Source organism: Tiliqua scincoides, chromosome 1 (genome assembly GCF_035046505.1).
Source record: "Tiliqua scincoides isolate rTilSci1 chromosome 1, rTilSci1.hap2, whole genome shotgun sequence".
NCBI classification, from domain to species: domain Eukaryota; kingdom Metazoa; phylum Chordata; class Lepidosauria; order Squamata; family Scincidae; genus Tiliqua; species Tiliqua scincoides.
In genome coordinates this window covers 229,570,470-229,589,452 of record NC_089821.1, presented here as the reverse complement: position 1 = coordinate 229,589,452, position 18,983 = coordinate 229,570,470, and the positions used below count along the sequence as shown (strand labels likewise).

The 18,983-nt window shown below is 43.3% G+C and overlaps 1 protein-coding gene across 3 annotated transcripts in view; it reads right to left on the bottom strand.

Annotated features, from left to right (window-relative positions):
- TBCE (tubulin folding cofactor E) overlaps nt 1-18,617 on the bottom strand; it is a 30,684-nt gene extending 12,067 nt beyond the window's left edge. Inside the window, exons 1-9 of one of the 3 annotated variants that reach the window (XM_066617003.1) lie at nt 18,547-18,617; nt 15,795-15,934; nt 12,945-13,029; nt 11,268-11,462; nt 8,696-8,784; nt 7,402-7,501; nt 5,642-5,744; nt 4,806-4,882; nt 314-409 (exon numbers count right to left, since the gene is read on the bottom strand). In XM_066617003.1, the coding sequence (XP_066473100.1) occupies nt 314-409; nt 4,806-4,882; nt 5,642-5,744; nt 7,402-7,501; nt 8,696-8,784; nt 11,268-11,462; nt 12,945-13,029; nt 15,795-15,894 (845 nt within the window). In that variant the 5' untranslated portion in view covers nt 15,895-15,934; nt 18,547-18,617. Of the gene's footprint in view, nt 1-313; nt 410-4,805; nt 4,883-5,641; nt 5,745-7,401; nt 7,502-8,695; nt 8,785-11,267; nt 11,463-12,944; nt 13,030-15,794; nt 15,935-18,161; nt 18,382-18,546 lie in introns of those variants that run through there. The other 2 variants (XM_066616995.1, XM_066617012.1) reach the window with 2 other exon arrangements.
- Between the last annotated feature and the right edge of the window lie 366 nt (nt 18,618-18,983).

The following is an 18,983-nucleotide window of genomic DNA, read 5'->3' as shown; positions in this document are numbered from 1 at the left end:
AAATGGAATACTGAAACTAAAACTTGTTTGCATCTCATGTTGAAAATTGTATCCACTTTTGGTCAATTGCTGCCCACCCCACTGCAGTCTTCCTAAGTTTTTCCTGAAAGTCTTTGGACCCTGAAGAACAATGCAAAGAAACACTACTGTTGACACTTGGAAGGCAATTTCCCTTCAAGCAAACTTCTTTTCACTCATATTACTCAGGATCTAACCCATTATATTTAAATATATACAATACACGCAGATTAAGTGAATTTACAGAATCATGCAATATAAATTTCAATTTACAGTACTGTTATGTAACATTTACTTGGGAAGCTCTGCGAGTAGCTGAAGTTGATCTCCACTGGTTAACAGATTGCCTGAAAGGTCTAACCTTTTCAAGGTATGTAGAACATCAATAGGTCTGGAAAAAAACAGATTGCATTTAAAGTGGTTTTAGAATTTAAGCATTATATTAACAGTGCCTGCCTGTGCTGGAAGAGCTTGACAGTGAACCAACCCTAGAAGAACTTCACGTGGCCCTGGACTCCCTTGCCTTTGGCAAGGCACCTGGAAAAGACAGCATCCCTGCTGAAGTCCTAAAATGCTGCAAAGAGATCATCGTCACTGAGCTGCATGAAATCCTCTGTCTCTGCTGGAGAGAAGGTGGAGTACCTCAAGACATGAGGGATGCAAACATCATCACGCTGTACAAGAACAAAGGTGACAGGGGTGACTGCAACAACTACCGCGGCATCTCTCTCCTTAGCGTTGTAGGAAAGCTGTTTGCCCGAGTTGTACTAAAGAGGCTCCAGGTACTTGCAGAGAGCGTCTATCCAGAATCGCAGTGTGGATTCCGAGCCAACAGGTCCACCACTGATATGGTATTCTCCCTTAGACAACTGCAGGAGAAATGCAGGGAACAACGACAGCCACTCTTTATAGCCTTCATAGATCTCACAAAGGCTTTCGACCTGGTCAGCAGAGACGGCCTCTTCAAGATTCTCCCCAAGATTGGATGTCCACCCAGGCTCCTCAGCATCATCAGATCTTTCCACAAGGACATGAAGGGCACTGTTGTCTTCGATGGCTCCACATCAGACCCTTTTGACATCCGAAGCGGAGTGAAGCAGGGCTGTGTTCTTGCACCAACCTTGTTTGGGATTTTCTTCGCTGTCCTGCTGAAGCAGGCCTTTGGAACTGCAACAGAAGGCATCTATCTCCGGACCAGATCAGACGGAAAGCTCTTCAACCTCTCCAGACTGAGAGCAAAATCCAAAGTCCAGCTGAAATGTCTGCGTGACTTCCTCTTTGCCGACGATGCAGCTGTCACTACCCACTCTGCCAAAGATCTCCAGCAGCTCATGGATCGTTTTAGCAAGGCCTGCCAAGATTTTGGACTGACAATCAGCCTGAAGAAAACACAGGTCATGGTTCAGGATGTGGACTCACCTCCCTGCATTACAATCTCTGAGCATGAACTGGAGGTTGTCCATGACTTTGTGTACCTTGGCTCAACGATCTCCGACACTCATTCTCTCGATACCGAGCTAAACAAGCGCATCGGTAAAGCAGCTACCACGTTTTCCAGACTCACAAAGAGAGTCTGGTCCAACAAGAAGCTGACGGAACATACCAAGATCCAGGTCTACAGAGCTTGCGTCCTGAGTACACTTCTGTACTGCAGCGAGTCATGGACTCTTCACTCACAACAGGAGAGGAAACTGAGCGCTTTCCACATGCGCTGCCTCCGACGCATCCTCGGCATCACCTGGCAGGACAAAGTTCCAAACAACACAGTCCTGGAACGTGCTGGAATCCCTAGCATGTATTCACTGCTGAAACAGAGACGCCTGCGTTGGCTTGGTCATGTCGTGAGAATGGATGATGGCCGGATCCCAAAGGATCTCCTCTATGGAGAACTCGTGCAAGGAAAGCGCCCTACAGGCAGACCACAGCTGCGATACAAGGACATCTGCAAGAGGGATCTGAAGGCCTTAGGGATGGACCTCAACAAGTGGGAAACCCTGGCCTCTGAGCGGCCCGCTTGGAGGCAGGCTGTGCAGCATGGCCTTTCCCAGTTTGAAGAGACACTTTGCCAACAGTCTGAGGCTAAGAGGCAAAGAAGGAAGGCCCATAGCCAGGGAGACAGACCAGGGACAGACTGCACTTGCTCCCGGTGTGGAAGGGATTGTCACTCCCGGATTGGCCTTTTCAGCCACACTAGACGCTGTGCCAGAACCACCATTCAGAGCGCGATACCATAGTCTTTCGAGACTGAAGGTTGCCAATACAATAATACAATATATCACTTTTCAACAGCAGAAGAAACGTAATTCTTCTACAATAAAATATGAATATAAGGAACCTAGGTGGCAGCTTCATGTCCTTTTGCCACATTACACCACAGGGGAATTAATAAGTTTCTGATCTACTCATTTTGGTGCACTATATGGTTGGATGTTGAAACTGCTCTGTTTTGTCTAACACAGATCATACTCACAGTATTAATCAGGATTATCTCCACAAATCCACTGTGTCCAATAAAAAGCCACCAGTTTTCACCAGCACCTAGGGAACTTGTTTCTCAAGATGCTAGGAAAAAGACAGTATGAAGGTACCTCCTGAGTTAAATAACTGATTGATCTAACCTTGTATTGTCTACTCCTTATGGCAGAAGCTCTTCAGTCTCAGGCAGCAAGAGTAAGACTGTTGAACTACTCAAAATTGTGGAGGGAGTAACTCTGTGATGACTCTGTACTTCCTTGTGGTGGGACTCTTACCTGCCTGTAGGGAGAATGTCACTCATTCCCACCCCCCCCACCCCTGCCTGCTAGGTGCTGTGTCATCTTCCTGCTATTGTTGCTACAGCCCAACTTTTTAGCATAAGTTGGTCACTTTCTTATGTACAACAGACAGGGTTGCAATAACCCAGTCAAGACAAGCAGCCCTCTCAGCCCAGCCTGCGCAACATGGGACAGAGCCAACTGCTGCTGCTGCAGTGCTCTTCTCATCGTCTTGTGCTGGGTGACATGGCTGCTACTTTGGTAGTGGTTCATAGGTGCAGCATTGGGTTGTGCTACAATGGGCAGTGAAAGAGTCCAGGGGCATTCTCATTCCCTCCAACTCCCAGTTCCAGCACCACTTAAGCCTAAATAATTTGGCCAAGACTGCTGGGCCAGGAAACAATGGGAGGGCATACACTGTACAGGCAGATCAGGGGTTGGAGTAGGCCCGAGGACAAGATGTCCACCTCCAACACTGGCCTTGTGCTCAGAAGTAAGAAAAAAACTTTTTCCCCCTCAAAGAAGGCAAATACCTTTCCCAAACCCCTTTTTTGGCTATATGATTGTTTGATCATCAAGTATTGTTAATGTGGTAAAAAGTTCAACAATTTCTGTTTAATCAATTTGAATACAATGGCACTTACTCCTGAGAAGACTATACGTTTGTGCTGTTACTTTCAAGCTTATAAAAGCTAACAAATATTTTTGGATTTACGAGGATTCTGGTGTAGTCCTGGAAGTTCCATAAAAGCCACTAATACACTGAGTAATAAATAAGAAGCGGGTTTAGACTGAAAATATTTTACTCCGGAGAAACCAAAAAAATACATTCACTCTCAACCATTATTGATGGTTATTGAAATTATTATTGAAATATCATTACTGATATTTCTTTCTAGATCGTTTTTTGTCTAGAGCCAGAGGCTGGGAGAAGGAAGGAGGAAGAGACTCCACTGCAAACCACTACACAGGAGCAGCAGCCAGCAGCAAGATTGCTGGGAGGTGCTGTTGCCAGGGGAATTAATTGCTCTCCCTTCTCCACCTGTGGCCAAGTAACTTCCCTCACAGAGGCAGAGCCTTTCTCCTGTGGATAGGAACCTGTAAACTCTAGGACAGAACATCTGGAGACAGTAAGCATCTGGTAAGGAAGCTTTAAGCTTTCTAAGGATCTATAGATCACTACATAAGAAACAAGCTATGCAGTCAGGCAGCCAAAAGCAGGGTGGGGGCTATCCAGTGTTCTGGATAAGTTCAGTGTTCTGGAAAAGTTCATTACAGGTTACAAGTCATTGTAGGTATGTGCAGGTTGTTGGTTTTAGAGGCAGGCTGCCTCTGACTGCCAGATGCAGGAGGGCACTGGGACGCAGATTGTGACTGTTGTCTTGTGTGCTCCCTGGGGCATTTGGTGGGCCACTGTGAGATACAGGAAGCTGGACTAGATGGGCCTTTGGCCTGATCCAGCAGGGTTCTTCTCATGTTCTAGTAAAGCTAGGTGGGTCCCGATAGATTGCTGTTTTAAAATGTGGGTCACAGTGCTAAAATGTTTGGGAAGCACTGCGTGAACTTATACGCTGCTTTTGTAGGATGGACTTGCAACTGACTAGAATAAAGTTGTTATATCTGTAGAAGACATTTTTATCAAAATGTTTTACTATCCAAAAGACTCTTATTACATTGTGTGGTGCTCAATTATTATGAACAGCCAACCAATGATTCTCTAAATGTGAGAACACTGGACTGGTCAATTCATGTATTTTTAACCAGATTCATTACTCAGGGGGGATACTTCTGTGGGAGATGTGAACAGTCACATCAAAGGTGGAAAAGTTCTTTTACTCTCAGGCTACAGTATTTATACATACAAAATTTTACACATGAAGAGTTATACACATCTCTAATGTTTCTGTATCTACATAAATCACCTCTCATAACAATTAGTATGAATGAATACTAAAATTACATTTGGTACTTCAATACCTTAATAAGCAACATCACAATTATGAAAGATTAGCTGTAGAATTTGCAGTATCATACCTTGTTAAAACTGAAATATCATTGAAAGCAAGGTACAGTTCTTCAAGAGCAGGCCACCCTGAAGCACATAAAAGAACCTAATGGAAAAACATCATTTAGTACAAAGATAGCACTTCACATGCCTTGGTTAGACACAAAAGCACAGCAACAAAGTTTTATTTTTTATGAATACTCACAGCTGACTCATAGTATGCCCCAAGGATTAGGAAATCATTTTCCCAATCTGAAGGTCTTTCCCAGCCCTACTGCCAACCACTTACTGCTGCTATCCCAGTAAACAATAGCTGCTATAGGATTTAATCTTCAACCAAACGCAAGAAATGGCCACTATAAAAACGGATAGAAGGGAATGTTTTTTGGATTAGAATTTCAGGCTACTTTTGATATATGGTTGCAAACCCTTGGTGTAAAAATCCTCTTGCCTCAAGGGTCTTCTGTGGTGGATTGCTGTTTTAAAATCTGCTCTTGAAATCAACAGAAACATCATGTCTCCTTTGACTAATAAGCTGATTTAAGGGGGATGTATACCAGGCAGTTTGTGTATGTGAATCCCTTGAGGTTTAGTAGAATGTCTTATAATTTCAAGTCAACTGGATGAAACAAATGGAAATCACAGGCAGCAGAAGCTCCCATTGAAAGCAATAGGAATAGCAAAAGCAATTTTAACACAACAATAATGCAAATGAAGTTTTTAATAATGAAAACAAATGCAGTAAATAAGACAGAAAAAACACTGAGCATTCCTAATGAATAACGCATTTTGAAAGTGTCTTGTCATAATTATGAAATCATATGATTAACCGCTAAACTCATTGAGAAAAAGCTGAGTACATTACCTCAGTCCATGTTACTCCTGTCTGAGTAAGTGCTAGAACCCTCAGGTTACAAAATGCTCTTGAAGCAGGTGGTGATGTAGGTGGAAATTTCATTTTGTTTTTACTATCCAAAATAGAGAGGGAAAGTGTCACAATTTCACTTAAAAGAACAAGTTCAACTCAATGATCTTGGTGGTTAATTTACATTGCATGGCTGGCCTAAAGAAATAGTTTCCTTTCATAAAACACCTGTCCAATACACTCTTACCTTGCTTACATTGGTGTCATATTAAAGATGGTATTTTAAGTACAAATATGGAAATGGTTAGATTACATTTTGAACTTTCTTGTGCAAATGTTGCTTTGCAAAAATAAACCAGAATATTTTTAGATATAGCTAAACATTACTAAAATGTCAAAGATTTAAAGCCACAAGTGTCAACAAAGATCCTCAATCAAAGACCAAATGACAGGCAAAATGAAGAACAGTTATTCCATCTCCCACCATTTTTATTTGAGTTAAACGTAGCTGCCAAAAAGTCTGATTTGAACAGCAAAACAGTAGTGAGGGGTGATGTGTTAACCCTTTCTTTGTGCTGGGTTTTCATGATTTCTCTCCTGTCCCCCATGTTTTTTCCAGCAGAGCAGACAGCAATCTGGGCTGTGAAAAGATTCAGTTCAGAGAAACAGCACTGGAGAAGTGTTTAACATCCCCACCCCCCTTGATGGTTGATTTTATTAAAAACCAGTGTTGTAGTGGCTATTGTCAAACTCAGATGTGAGAGACTTGGGTTCAATTTTCCACTCAGTTATGAATATCCTTGGATGAACTTGGGCTACCTCACATGGTTGTTAGGAGTAAAGGGGGGGGACACAACATTCACCACAGTGATGCTTCTTGGAGGAAGGATATAAATGCAATAATTAAAGCCCATATGTCTCACATAGCTTGGTCCTTCATTTAGAAATCCTGGCTCCCTGAGCTAGAAATATCTAAAGAACTGTTATTCTTTCCTCCACTAATCCTCATCAAATTATTGCAATGCTTCACATTTTCAAATTGAATGAATAGTTATTTTAAGCTTAAGTTATTTTAAGGCAGTGGTTCTCGGTGGGTTTCGAAACTGACAAGAAAAATATATTGAGCCCTATGGGAAGTGAAACTGAGCCACACATGCACATTTACCTGTGAGGTGACTATGCCTCAGATCCTATCAAAGGGGAAGGGGAACATTACACCACCCTAAATGTCCTGATTCTATTAACGCGGAGTTCAACAAATGCTCCAGATAGCACCCCAGCCCCAATAGTTAAAAGGATAAAACAGAAAATTAAACGGCTGGTAATTTGAAACTTTGTTTTAGTCTCACAAAGCTAGGTGAGTCCCGATAGAGCGTTGTTTTAAAAAGTGGGTTTCAGTGATAAAAAGTTTGGGAATCACTGCTTTAAGGGATTTTTATTTCTTTGCTGCTAAGTTAATAAGCTCCAAACTATCTATATCTGAATTAGAAATATCATACTTGTTGTATCATCCAATATGACAATCATTCAAATAATTGATAATTGAAAAGAATCTCACTGTACCTGGAAGAAAGGGAATTTCATAAGTACTCCAAGTACTGTCAGACCTATAATGAGTCACTGGTTCCCATTCATAGCTACTGGGAAACAGTAATATTCACAAATAGCATTTTTAAGAGGCTCTTTCCTTGAATTCTGATGCAATTAGTCTACCCCACATAGACAAAAGAAGAGGCTTATTGGGAAACATTCAAAAGTACCTGACATCAAGAGTTTCTAGACCTTCAACTTGGCAGACAATATCTATCACTTCCTTCCAAGAAGACAGGAGATTGTGTGAGAGACTTATTTCTGTGATATCTTGGCAAGTATATTAAGAAAAAATTTATTAGAATTGTGAAACAGTTCGTTTGAAAGCTAGAAGTTCTTTCAGAGATAACATTTAAAGTAGAATGCTGTATATAATTCTTCATATCCTGAAATATGGTACTGCTTAAAATGTGACTCTTCCCATAACAGAGGTCAGTAAAAGTAAAACTATCAATTTATATTCTTTGCATTCATTTTATCATTTATTACAAAAACTTTTACTGACATTAGGGAACATCCTATTTCAGATCAGATATAAAAATCAGCAGGTGGGAACCCAGTAACAACAGATTCATTTATCCATGGATCACATCACTTCTACTAAACCGGAAGTGGAGCACAATTGCTCTACTTTCATTTGTGAAGCATCGGGGAGCCCTGGGGACAGCCACGCAGGGCTCCCCACACCCCTGGGAGGCTGCAGGAGGCTCAGTTAAGTGCACCCAAGCCCCTGCAGCTCCTGAGTGGTGCGATCCTGGGGGTTGCGCTGTTGCCTTCCCCCCCTTCTGCCTCCCTCCCACCCTCACAAAAACTTACTGCACCTTTCAAACTTCCTGGGAGATTGAAAACTGCAGCTTATAAGGCATTAAAAAGTCATTTCTGGTTTTTCAAAAAACCAGAAGTCACGTGTTTGACTCTGTCTGAGCCCAGCAGAGGCCATGGATGGAAGTGTGCACAAGGGGGCAAGGAGAGGTGTTCACTCATATCCATGGTTTCATTTAAATGTGGCGGGTTCTGAAACAGAACCCCCATGGATACAGGGGCACACCTATATTAGTTTTATCCAGTCGTTTCCAAGATGACACCCAATCCTGTCATTAAATTTAGCAGAGGTGCACTTTCAACAAGTCAGACAAAAACCACCTTTAAACCATGATTGGATTTGAGAGACTCAAGTATTAGTCCCCATCAGATCCTTGTCGTAATTCACCTAACTAGAATTGGAAATCCGTTGCTAAATCTGCGGTTCTTAAAGGCAACTGTTTCTATATAGAAATAGAATTGTTATATAACAAAACACTTCATTATGGCTGCTTGCTGCAACCACCTCCTGCAACACTTGAAAATGCCAAGCTGCATATGGTATGGGATTCTTAGGACATAATTCCAAAATAAAAGCTACCCATAAACATTAAATGGCACCTAATTCAGCATTTCGCCCCTTTTTCTTTTTTTTAAAGATACTAGGACACACCCTTCTGATTTCTTCTTCTTTACCAGCACAGCTCACTGCACATTCATCTACTACAATGCGGCTCAATTTGTTCAATTGCCTGCAAGAAATAAATTGTATTAGGTTGAAGCACAGAGAAAACGTATACAAGTATGAAAGCAATGAAACTACTAAATCCAATCACAATCCTCTCAGAACATGTGAATTAACTAAAGAGTACAGTGGGCCCTCCAAATCCACAAGGGTTTTGTTCTGGGATCCCACATGAATTCCAAAATGCACAGATGCTCAAGTCCCTTATATAAAATGGTGTAGGTGAGCGATCTTGTAATCTAACAACGGACTTGTCAGTCTTGTACATTTGTGGTCTAAGTCAACGACACTCAGAGCAGACAGTGACTGGTTTTGAGAATGGCCAACGGGTATACTAGGGGAAGAAAGAAGTTATCCAATAAGGTAGTAGTGTAAAACCCAATATAGATAAGCATCACTTAGCGACATTCCAACCAGCAACAGACCGCATATGCGGTTCCTGTTTAACCCCCCCAGCCTCTGAAGCCAAAGGGAGCCAAAATCCCCTCGCCTCAAGAAGCCTTTCTGAGCTTCGCAGAGGCTCAGAATGGTCATTTTGGGTGAAAACACGTGACTATGGGTTTCCCATGAGCCTCTGTGATGTTCAGAAAAGCCTCCAGAGGTAAGGGCAGCACGGCTTCCCTCGCTTTTGGAGGCTTCGCATAACATCAAGCCTCGCTTGGCAAAGGGGGTGCTGGTCTGCATCCCTGTAACAAAACACACGACTGTATTCTGAGGTACGTACTGTGTGCTCTCTTCTGTATCTGTGGTGGAGGAAAATAAGCAGAGGAGGACCAGCAAGATGAAAAATGTGACTGCCTGGAATAGATGGTTCTTATGGGGAAGGATGATCAAAGACTGGGGATGGCTAGGAGTATTATCAATTTTCCCCCCCATATATTTTTCAATTCACTATTGGTTGAATCCGTAAATGCAGATACCACAGATACAGCAGGCCCACTGTACTGAAGGACAAAATGACACAAATTCTCAGTGACATACAGATACTGCTGTCACATATGAACATACCAAGAGCATAATTTCATATGTGGCATGAGAGAAGCAAAGTAGGCAGAAATACAGCTACCCAGAGTGGAAGGATAGCTGGACAAGCAAGACCAGTTCAACCTGTGTTCCAAAAATTTAAGTTACTACAAACAGAATTATTTAAAACTATTTTTTTCCTAGGATTAAGGACTTAATATTTTGGAAATTCCATTTTAAAAAGAAATGAAAATGAACAGCACAAAATTAAGTTTTTGTTAAAATTACAAGGTGTTATACTAAGAAATATAGTCCTAAATAAGTCCAATTGACATTAAGGAGACAAGTTAGTCAACGTCTCCTTGATTGTGACAAGTGCTTAGTCATGACTAATTTTTAGGAAAAAGTCATAGAATTCATCACTGCTTATAGGCCTGATGCTCTTCCCAAAACTTCAGATGGGCAGCCCAATCCTGAGCTGCCTGGAGCTGCGGGACCCGGCGGCTACACAAAGGGCTGCCACTGGATCCCAATGAAGGGAAGCAGTCCCGCAAGGGGACTACTCACTTTAGCGGCGACTGTTTGGTTGCTGCTAAAGTGAAGGTAGTGCAATGTAGGGCGCGCAGCCGTGACCGAGTGCCCTGGATCCTGCGGAGCTCAGCTCAGCTGATTCGCCTCCCTTTCCCTGAAACCCCTCCCCCATGCCCCTGGACACGCCCCCATTTCCCGTTCCACAGCCCGGTGGTCACAGACACTACCGAGCTGCAGAACGCGGGCGCCTGCCGTGCGCTGGCTCAGTGCCAGCCAGCACTGAGTCAGCTCCGGCGGAAGCCCGGCAGTAAGCCCTGCAAATGTGCCTTATGGCACGTCTGCGACTGTGGTCCACGCCGCGGAGGCGAGGCGCAGACCACAGGATTGGGCTCTCAGTCAGTCCATGGTTTTGACCTCTTAATTACAGGCACCTTACTGATAAAATGTTGGACTTCCCAATACTGCAAATCAACAATGAGAAATTCTATTTTTTGAAAGCTGAAAAACTTATAAAACTGTATCAAATTTGGACACTGATTTTTCAAATCTGAGATAATAGAATGTGGCAGCCTCTTCACTTTCAGAAAGGTGTCTCCTTTTGGCTGCAGGTAAGTCTGTTGCAAATACACTAAAGGGGGGAGGGCTTTCTCCTGACTTCCAGATTATGCCTTAAGCTTCAAATACATTTTTGATTGCATGCTTCTAGCCTGGATTAGAATACTAAGGCTGCAATCTTATGCACATTTTGTGAGCAAGTCACACTGAACTCAGTGGGATCTACTTCTTCGCAAACATGTAGGATCCAATCTAATTTTCTTCTCTATACTCACAACGCTTGCTGCACCATCAGGATATAAATTATCAAATGTATGTACAGTCACATGAAAACCACAGAAGACATCTCTACAAATATGTACATTTCTAAAAATGGAAATATTGAGTCAGAAGCACATTCATTGCTAAGATGCTCCTTATTTGCACTAAAAGTCAACTTGCTTTTGTTTTTCTTTAACAGAATCAAACCCAACGGTTTCCACTGTTTTCTTTCCAATTACTAGTAGTGATTTTTGCTTTCCACTATCAGCATCCTGTTCATCTTCATTCAAGCCATATTTCTTCTTTACTGCAGAAAGGAAATCAACTCCAAAATTTGCCTTGTTTGGACGGATAAAGGATCCCCCTAAAGGGTGCCTGAAACAAATGCAATACAGAGAACTGAAGAATTAGAATCCTGACCTCCAAAAATGATCTTGGGTTTTAAAACAGTATTGTAACTTTTAAAAACTATATTCAAGAACCACATACTCCCAACTGAGAGCTCTTTGGAAAAAGGGTGGAACAAACATGTACTAAGGAATGTTGAAAGTGCTGAAGATTGTTCAAAGAGCTTCATATGCATTCTTAGAAGAGATTATCAATCCCTACATTAGCCCTGTAAGGCAGATCAGTACCATTTTACAGGCCGGGGTGAAGAAAAACCAAGACAGTGATTCCTCGTAACACTTTTGACTTCGAAACAGAAACCAGCTTTGAATTAAGAACATACATATTTCAGGTTCGGTCTTAGTCACTGGATTACAGAAGTGCTCATCCTCTCCCCTAGCCACCATAACAGGAACAGCGTTCTGCAGGCAATGGATATGACCCACAACAGGAAAGGCTTTCCCTGTGCACAGCGGTCCCGTGGTTTGGAGACAGCTGTTCTAGAAATTGCTCTAGGAGTTATAGTTATAAGACTTTCTGCACTTATTTGCATTATTACAACATTCTACCTCTAACTAGGACAAGCTTTAGGGGGGCTTTTTAACTGTGCCACCAGTGACTGAGGTGAGGGGGATGGTGGCGAGGAATAGAGCCTTCTTGCTGGTGGCAACCCAACCGGAATTTCCACCCCCTGGAGTTTAGACCAGCTCCTTCCTTGGAGACCTTTTGGTGGGGCCTTAACATCGTTTTATTTAGGATGGCATTCAATGTATGATATGACAGGGCTGGTGTTATAATTTTAAGCAGCAGATATTTCCCATACAAACCCAACCAAAGGTGAGCACCTTGCTAGCTTTTGATAATCTATTAATAACTAGTACTTGCTAATAATTACTCAAAATGGATTAATCCATTTTTGCCCAGCCCACAGGTGTACACATTTGGTCCCTGTTGCATATATGCAAGATTGGGCAGAAATTGTTTAATGGAGGAAGTTTCCATTTGCAGAGAGAGATCCCAATGGCAGGCGCTCTACACAGGATGCTGTTTGCTATAAATTGCTGTATAAAACTATAAATGAATAAAAAATTATTTGCCTTGCATTTAATAGCTAGCCTTGGATTAATCATCTCTCACTCTCAGTATTCATCGTCTGAAAAATATTTAGAAAGTTGTCTGTGACCAGGTCTTTCTGTAGCTTTTCCGTTTCAGAATTCCTAGTGTCATAATTCAACAGCAAACTTGAAGTGGCCAGGCAACGCAAAGCATGGCTCATATGGCAGAGCAGTGAGTTGTGACTTGCTGCACCCCAGGACCACCATTTTGCAACTGGTATATCCTGGAGTTCAAAATACTATGTGCTACATACAGATTCAGAATTCTTGATGCGGTGTTACAAAATAAGAAGTGTTCCAATAGAACAGTTGGTGACTTGTTCAAATAGAAGTATGAATTTTAAGATGAACTCACCTGCATTTGAAATACTGTATTCCTTCATGGCTACCATTATGTTTCCCTCTTTGACTGTTGTCCCATTCTACTCCAAGCCAAAGTCCTAACAATTATAAACATTTATTTTACAAATGCAAGAAGTAATTTTTCCCTGCTGATCTATTTTATACATATTATATGAAAGAACATCTGCCACAAGCAGAGAAAAGCAACACTTAAAATTAGTTAATTAAAATTAATTTTTAAAAAATTAAAATTTTCACACTGCCTTGCTGTTGCCATTTTTATTCTGTTGTACACTGGAATATAATTATTGTGAAGACTATTAGAATTTAGTAAGCCAAGAGCAACACAATGCAGCAGCCTCTAGACCTTGTCATGGAAATCCCATGTACATATCTTGAGTTCCATGGAAGGAAGGTAAAATATAAACGAAACAAACTTCTGGAGGAATCAGTCAGTCACAAGCAACTTGTTATTAACATGTTTCCAATAATGGTTAGTAAAAAAAACCCTCCTGGAAGAAGAAGTTGGTGTGAGTATTGAAAAGGGCATAATGTTTACTTTTGCACAAGGTCTAAATATTTAAATTCTAAAATTCAATCATTCTATAAGTATTTCTAACTTTGGTGTGACAAGCAACTGACTAAAGGACCAGTCCTATCCAACTTTCCAGTACTGATGCAGCAATGCCAATGGGGCATGTGCTGCATCTTGCAGTGCAGGGGTCAGTCATGGAGGCCTCCTCAAGGCAAGGGATCATTTGTTCCCTTACCTCGGTACAAGAAAGTTGGATAGGATTGGATCTTAATTCTATTAAGCATTACTGATCGTACAAAAGAACTGTGCAAGAAACAGAAAGATTTGCTTTCTACTGAAAGTCTCCTATATGGCAGAAAAGGAGATCATGAGCACAAACCTATTACCCATAACCACTCATGCACTCATTTATTAACATAAGGAAGAATGGAAAGAAGCAGCTTCTAAATGCATCTACAGATGGGGCCTCTTTATCCGCAGGTTCAGCACCCACAGATTTGACTCAGTGCGGGTGCTGCACCAGCTCTGGAGAACCTCACCTGACCTCCAGGACGCAACCAAAAGAAACTGGAAGGCACTTCTGGTCTCATCCGAAGGTCCTCCAACGGCCCCCACCCTCTGATGTCTGCAGGTTTTGATATCCTCAGGATATCCAGAAGAATGTGCTGGTTTCATACCACAACCCAATTTGCGTTCGCAATTTTTTGCAATTAATATGGTCAATCTTCCCATGCACTCTCATACGTTCATCTGTGAAACTGTTTTTCCTATCAATTATGCCTGAAAATGTCCAGATGCCTTGTCTAGCGAGCCTAAAGCTAAAAAGGCACAAAAACTAAATTAAAAGGCACAAAAAGCTATCATAATTGATATGAAACTAGATGTGATGAACTGCCTTTAGAGAAGAGAGCGTGTACCGGATATCTGCTGCATGCTTGATTTAAGTGAGAGCAGTGTTTATACCAGGGGTGCTCAATAGGTGGATCGCGATCTACCGGTAGATCACGAGGCAAAATGAGTAGATCGCGGAGTCCTGTCTCTCCAAACTGTTAACATGTCAGTTTCATCTAGTGACTAGACGAAACTGACATATTTAGCTGACACTAAACTGACACTGAAACTGACACTTTAGCTGCTCTTCAGGCAGGCAGCAACAAAACTGACAAAACTGACTAGACTCCAGCAGGGGCTCCATACATTAAAGGGGGTGTCTGTCAGATGCTTCCTTCCCCCCTGGTAGATCTCCGGGCCTTGCTGGGTTTCAAAGTAGCTCTCGAGCCAAAAAAGTGTGAGCACCCCTGGTTTATACCATTCAAGACAATGCTGAGAGGATAAAGAAAAATTTTCATGGGTTTGGTAGAGTGGGTTAGAGGGAAGTTTTTTTTCCATCACACACACCAGAATCAGGGGACACCCACTAAAACTGAGTGCGGGAGACTTAGATCAGATAAAAGGAAATATTTATTTACACAGTGAATATTGACCTGTGAACTCCTTGCTACAGCATGTTGTGACGGCACCTGACCTACGTGCCTTTAAAAGTGGATAGGACAAATTTATGGAGGAAAACGTCCATCACAGATTACAAACCATGATGGCTATATATAACCTTCAGGTTTTAGAAGCAGCCTATCACTGAATGCCAGATGCAAGCGAGTGGCAGCAAGAGACAAGTATTTCGTGTCTTGCATGCTTCTAGAGGCACCTGGTGGGCCACTGTGAGATACAGAAAATTGGACTAGATGGGTCTTGGCCTGAACCTGCAAAGCTCTTTGCAAGTGGAAAGAAAGCCTCTTATGCTCAGAATTCCATAATGCAGTGTTTCTCAAACTGTGGGTCGGGACCCACTGGGTGGGTCGCGAGCCAATTTCAAGAGGATCCACATTCATTTCAATATTTTATTTTTAAAATATTAGACTTGATGCTACCATGGTATGTGACTGCATTTGGGGAAATGTTACAGACCTGTACTTTGAACAAGCTACTATGTATATTCTTTTAACAATGATAGTCAATGGGACTTACTCCTGGGTAAGTGTGGGTAGACTGTAGCCTAGGATTGTAAAAATTTTTCCTGCTTGATGATGTCACTTTCAGTCATGACATTACTTCCAGTGGGTCCTGACAGTTTCTCATTCTAAAAAGTGGGTCCTGGTGCTAAATGTGTGAGAACCACTGCCATAATGGAACACACAGAGGAGATACCTTTAACCTGTACCATTACATACATTTTTAGGATTTAATTATTTTTAATGTATACATGAAGTATTCGTTCTTTTGCCTTGCCACCCAGTGATATGTGATGAGGCAAAAAAATTAATTCCCTACCTGTTGTAGGAGGGACACTGCCAACATAGAGTACAGTTCCATACTCTCCATTACAAAGAATTCTTCTACCAACTGCATCAGGAGGAATGCTGGTAGTCATTGTGAGAAAACTGGAATTCAAGACACTTTATTAAAAGAACCTAGGGAATGAAAAACAATGTTGCTTTTATGAGTTACCATGCAGACATGAGAGATCTAGACAAAAACAGTAAGACTACATTATTGACAAGCAGCACAGTACACAAATATATGCTTACGTGTGTACACACACAAACTCAGTGGATGGGATCTCTACTAGTGCCTCCACTGTTGAGAGCTCCCTCTGCAAATGGAAGCTTCCTCCATTAACAGAAGAAGCGTTATGCTCATTGAAGAATCTTACATGAACAGAACTCTCCTTCTATTCACAAAGACAGCACAATCAGTAGTTGGGTTGCCACTCAACACATGCACAAAGTGAACACCAGCAAGAATGCACAGTCTTTGGTCTCAAGATTTACTGCTCCAGTACTATGAAACATTGTCAAACATCAATATATTGGAAGATACATGCAAAACTGTACTTTTATAGGGCAACAAGAGATAGGATTGGGTAGCACTGGCTCTTCCCCATCCATTACCCCTCCTGTGCCTTTAATACTACTGTATATAATTAGAGAAATTCAGTTATTTGTTTCTTGTGCAGGGAGATGAAATGATTCAGAAATAGCTTTTGAATTTCTGCATAACAGACAGTTATTAAAATGATACAAGTAACCCTTGCAAATAATAACAGTAGACAATAAAAATACTATTATAGCACTTTTGGAGCAAGCAAAGTGCTTCACGTGTCTTATGTTGATGCTGTGCCAACAATCACCATGTCAGGTGAGTATTATTATTCCCATATTGTGTTTGGGGAGTTGAGATTGCGGGTGAAAGGCTTACCTCCACCAGAAGTGGCAAAGATACAAAGCCAGCAAGTTCTGTGATCTTTAGAAAAGCAGAAGTGTCAATAGCCCTAATAGGATCTCACATATATGGGCATGAGAGAGTGCCTGCAGAAGGGCAGACAGAAGATAGAGTTTTTCATCCCCTGCTGCATCACTACCAAAGCTGAAATAGAGCCAAAAGCACTACAAAGCAGGAACAAAAAGGACCAAGAAGCTTATTCATTTGGATGTTCAGAAGAAGAGAAGTCAGGGTTTTAAACTACCTGAAAAGACTTTTAAGGTTTGTTTTTAAATCCTATATAAGCCTCAGAAAAAGCCAGGAAGGGATTTCTAGCCACCTTTGTTATAAATGCAACCTAAAGGTAAAGCTAGAATGCCCAGATGCTTGGGGCAGTTTTGCCATGATGTCACGTAACACTGTGATGCCACTTCCAGGTTTTCCTGGAGAAGGAGGTAGTGCTGACAGCTTTGTGACCCTTCTCCTGTAGAGGCTCCCCAAAAGGGTGGGGGCGCAAAGCCACCAGCATCTCCTCCTCCAGGGAGAACCCAGAAGCGGCACCACAATGTTGTGACATAATGGCACGGGGGGGGGGTGCGCATCGTGTAAGGCAGTCACTTCCAGTTCTCCCTGAAGGAGATGCTGGTGGCTTTGCACCTCTTCTCCTGAGCCCCTTCTCAAGTAGAGGATACCCACAGGGGAGGGGTCATGAAGCCACCAACACCTCCTCCAGGGAGAACCTGGAAGCAAAGTCACAATATTGTGCGACATCATGACACCAAGGGGGGGCACATTGTGTAAGGCAGTCACTTTTGGGTTCTCCCTGGAAGAGGTGATGGTGCTAGTGGCTTTGTGCCTCTTCTGTGCCCGTTCTCTTGTGGAGTCTCCCAAAGTGGAGGGGATGCGAAGCTACCAGTACCTCCCCCTTGCTCAGGGAGAACCCAAAAGCAACACAACAACATGCAACATGATGACACAGGGGGTGCATCCTGTAAGGCACTCACTTCCGGGTTCTCCTTGGAGGAGGTGCTAGTGGTTTCTTACCCCTTCTCCTGTGGAGGCTCCCTAAAGGGGAGTGGGCATGAAGCCCCCAGCACCTCCTCCTCCTCCAGGGAGAACCCAGAAGTTAGTACCTTACACAATGTTCCCCCCCTTGGTGTAATGATGTTGCAGAACATGGTGTCGCTTCCAGGTTCTCCCTGGAGGAGGGGGAGATGCTGGGGGCTTTGCACCCCTTCCCTCCACAGGAGCAGAGGCACGAAGCCACCGGCACCTCCTCCTCCGGGGAACCTGGAAGTGACTGCCGCACACCATGCGCCCCCTTGGTGCAGCGCCCGGGCAGGTGCCCCACAGGCGCCACCCTAGTTACACCTCCGAGTACAGCTCCTCCTCTTCCCCCAGCAAGCCACGCTTCTCTCCCGCAGGCAGGCGACTTACTCCTTCCTCCCAAGAGCTTCTCTCGCCTCCTCCAGGTAGAAGTTCTTGCCTTGAGTGCCAGCTCTGGGGGCGGGGGGAGAGCAAGAGCCCTTGCCCAGCAGAACTGCACCAAGCAAGCCCGGCAGGCCTGGAGACCGGAGCCCGCCTGCGTCACTGCTGCGCAGGGGAAGGACAAGCGCGCCTCAGGCGCTGGGAACGTCATGGCCCTTCCCAGTCAGCTGAAGGCGCGAGAGCCGCCGCACAAGAGGGGCGGAGCCTTCCTTTTCCTGCCCCACTCCTGGAAGGGGGCAGAAAAGCCGGCAGGCTGACTCCTGGCCGCGCGAGAAAGCAGCACGGCGCCTGCAACGGTTTTTTTTAAAAAGCGAAGTAGAAACAGTGACGTCACCTTCCATTGTTCTAGAGCGCGAGCAGGCAACAGTCGTTCTCCTTTCGGCGCTCGTGACGACTGGCTCCGCGGCGCCCCCGCCTCCTCTGCCCCCGCTTTCCATGGTGGGCGGGCCTTCAGAGAGCCCCGCCCCTTTCCCACGCCTCTGGAGTTCGAACGTTCTGTTTACCATTGGAAGGTCTGCAGTCATTGTGATCCTGCTAGCTTTCGGGCGGCAGTGTAGTGAGAAGCGTTCTCCGCAACCTGTAGACCTCATACAACTAAGTTCTATGCAAGTCCCAACTATGAGGAACTATTTAGGTTCCTCGGGAGGGTGGGGCGGACTAGGGCTGCAATCCTACGCACACTTACCCAGGAGTAAGCCCCATTGGCTATAATGGTTCTTACTGCTGAGAAGACATGCATGAGATGAGGCTAAAAAAAAAATAATTACAGCC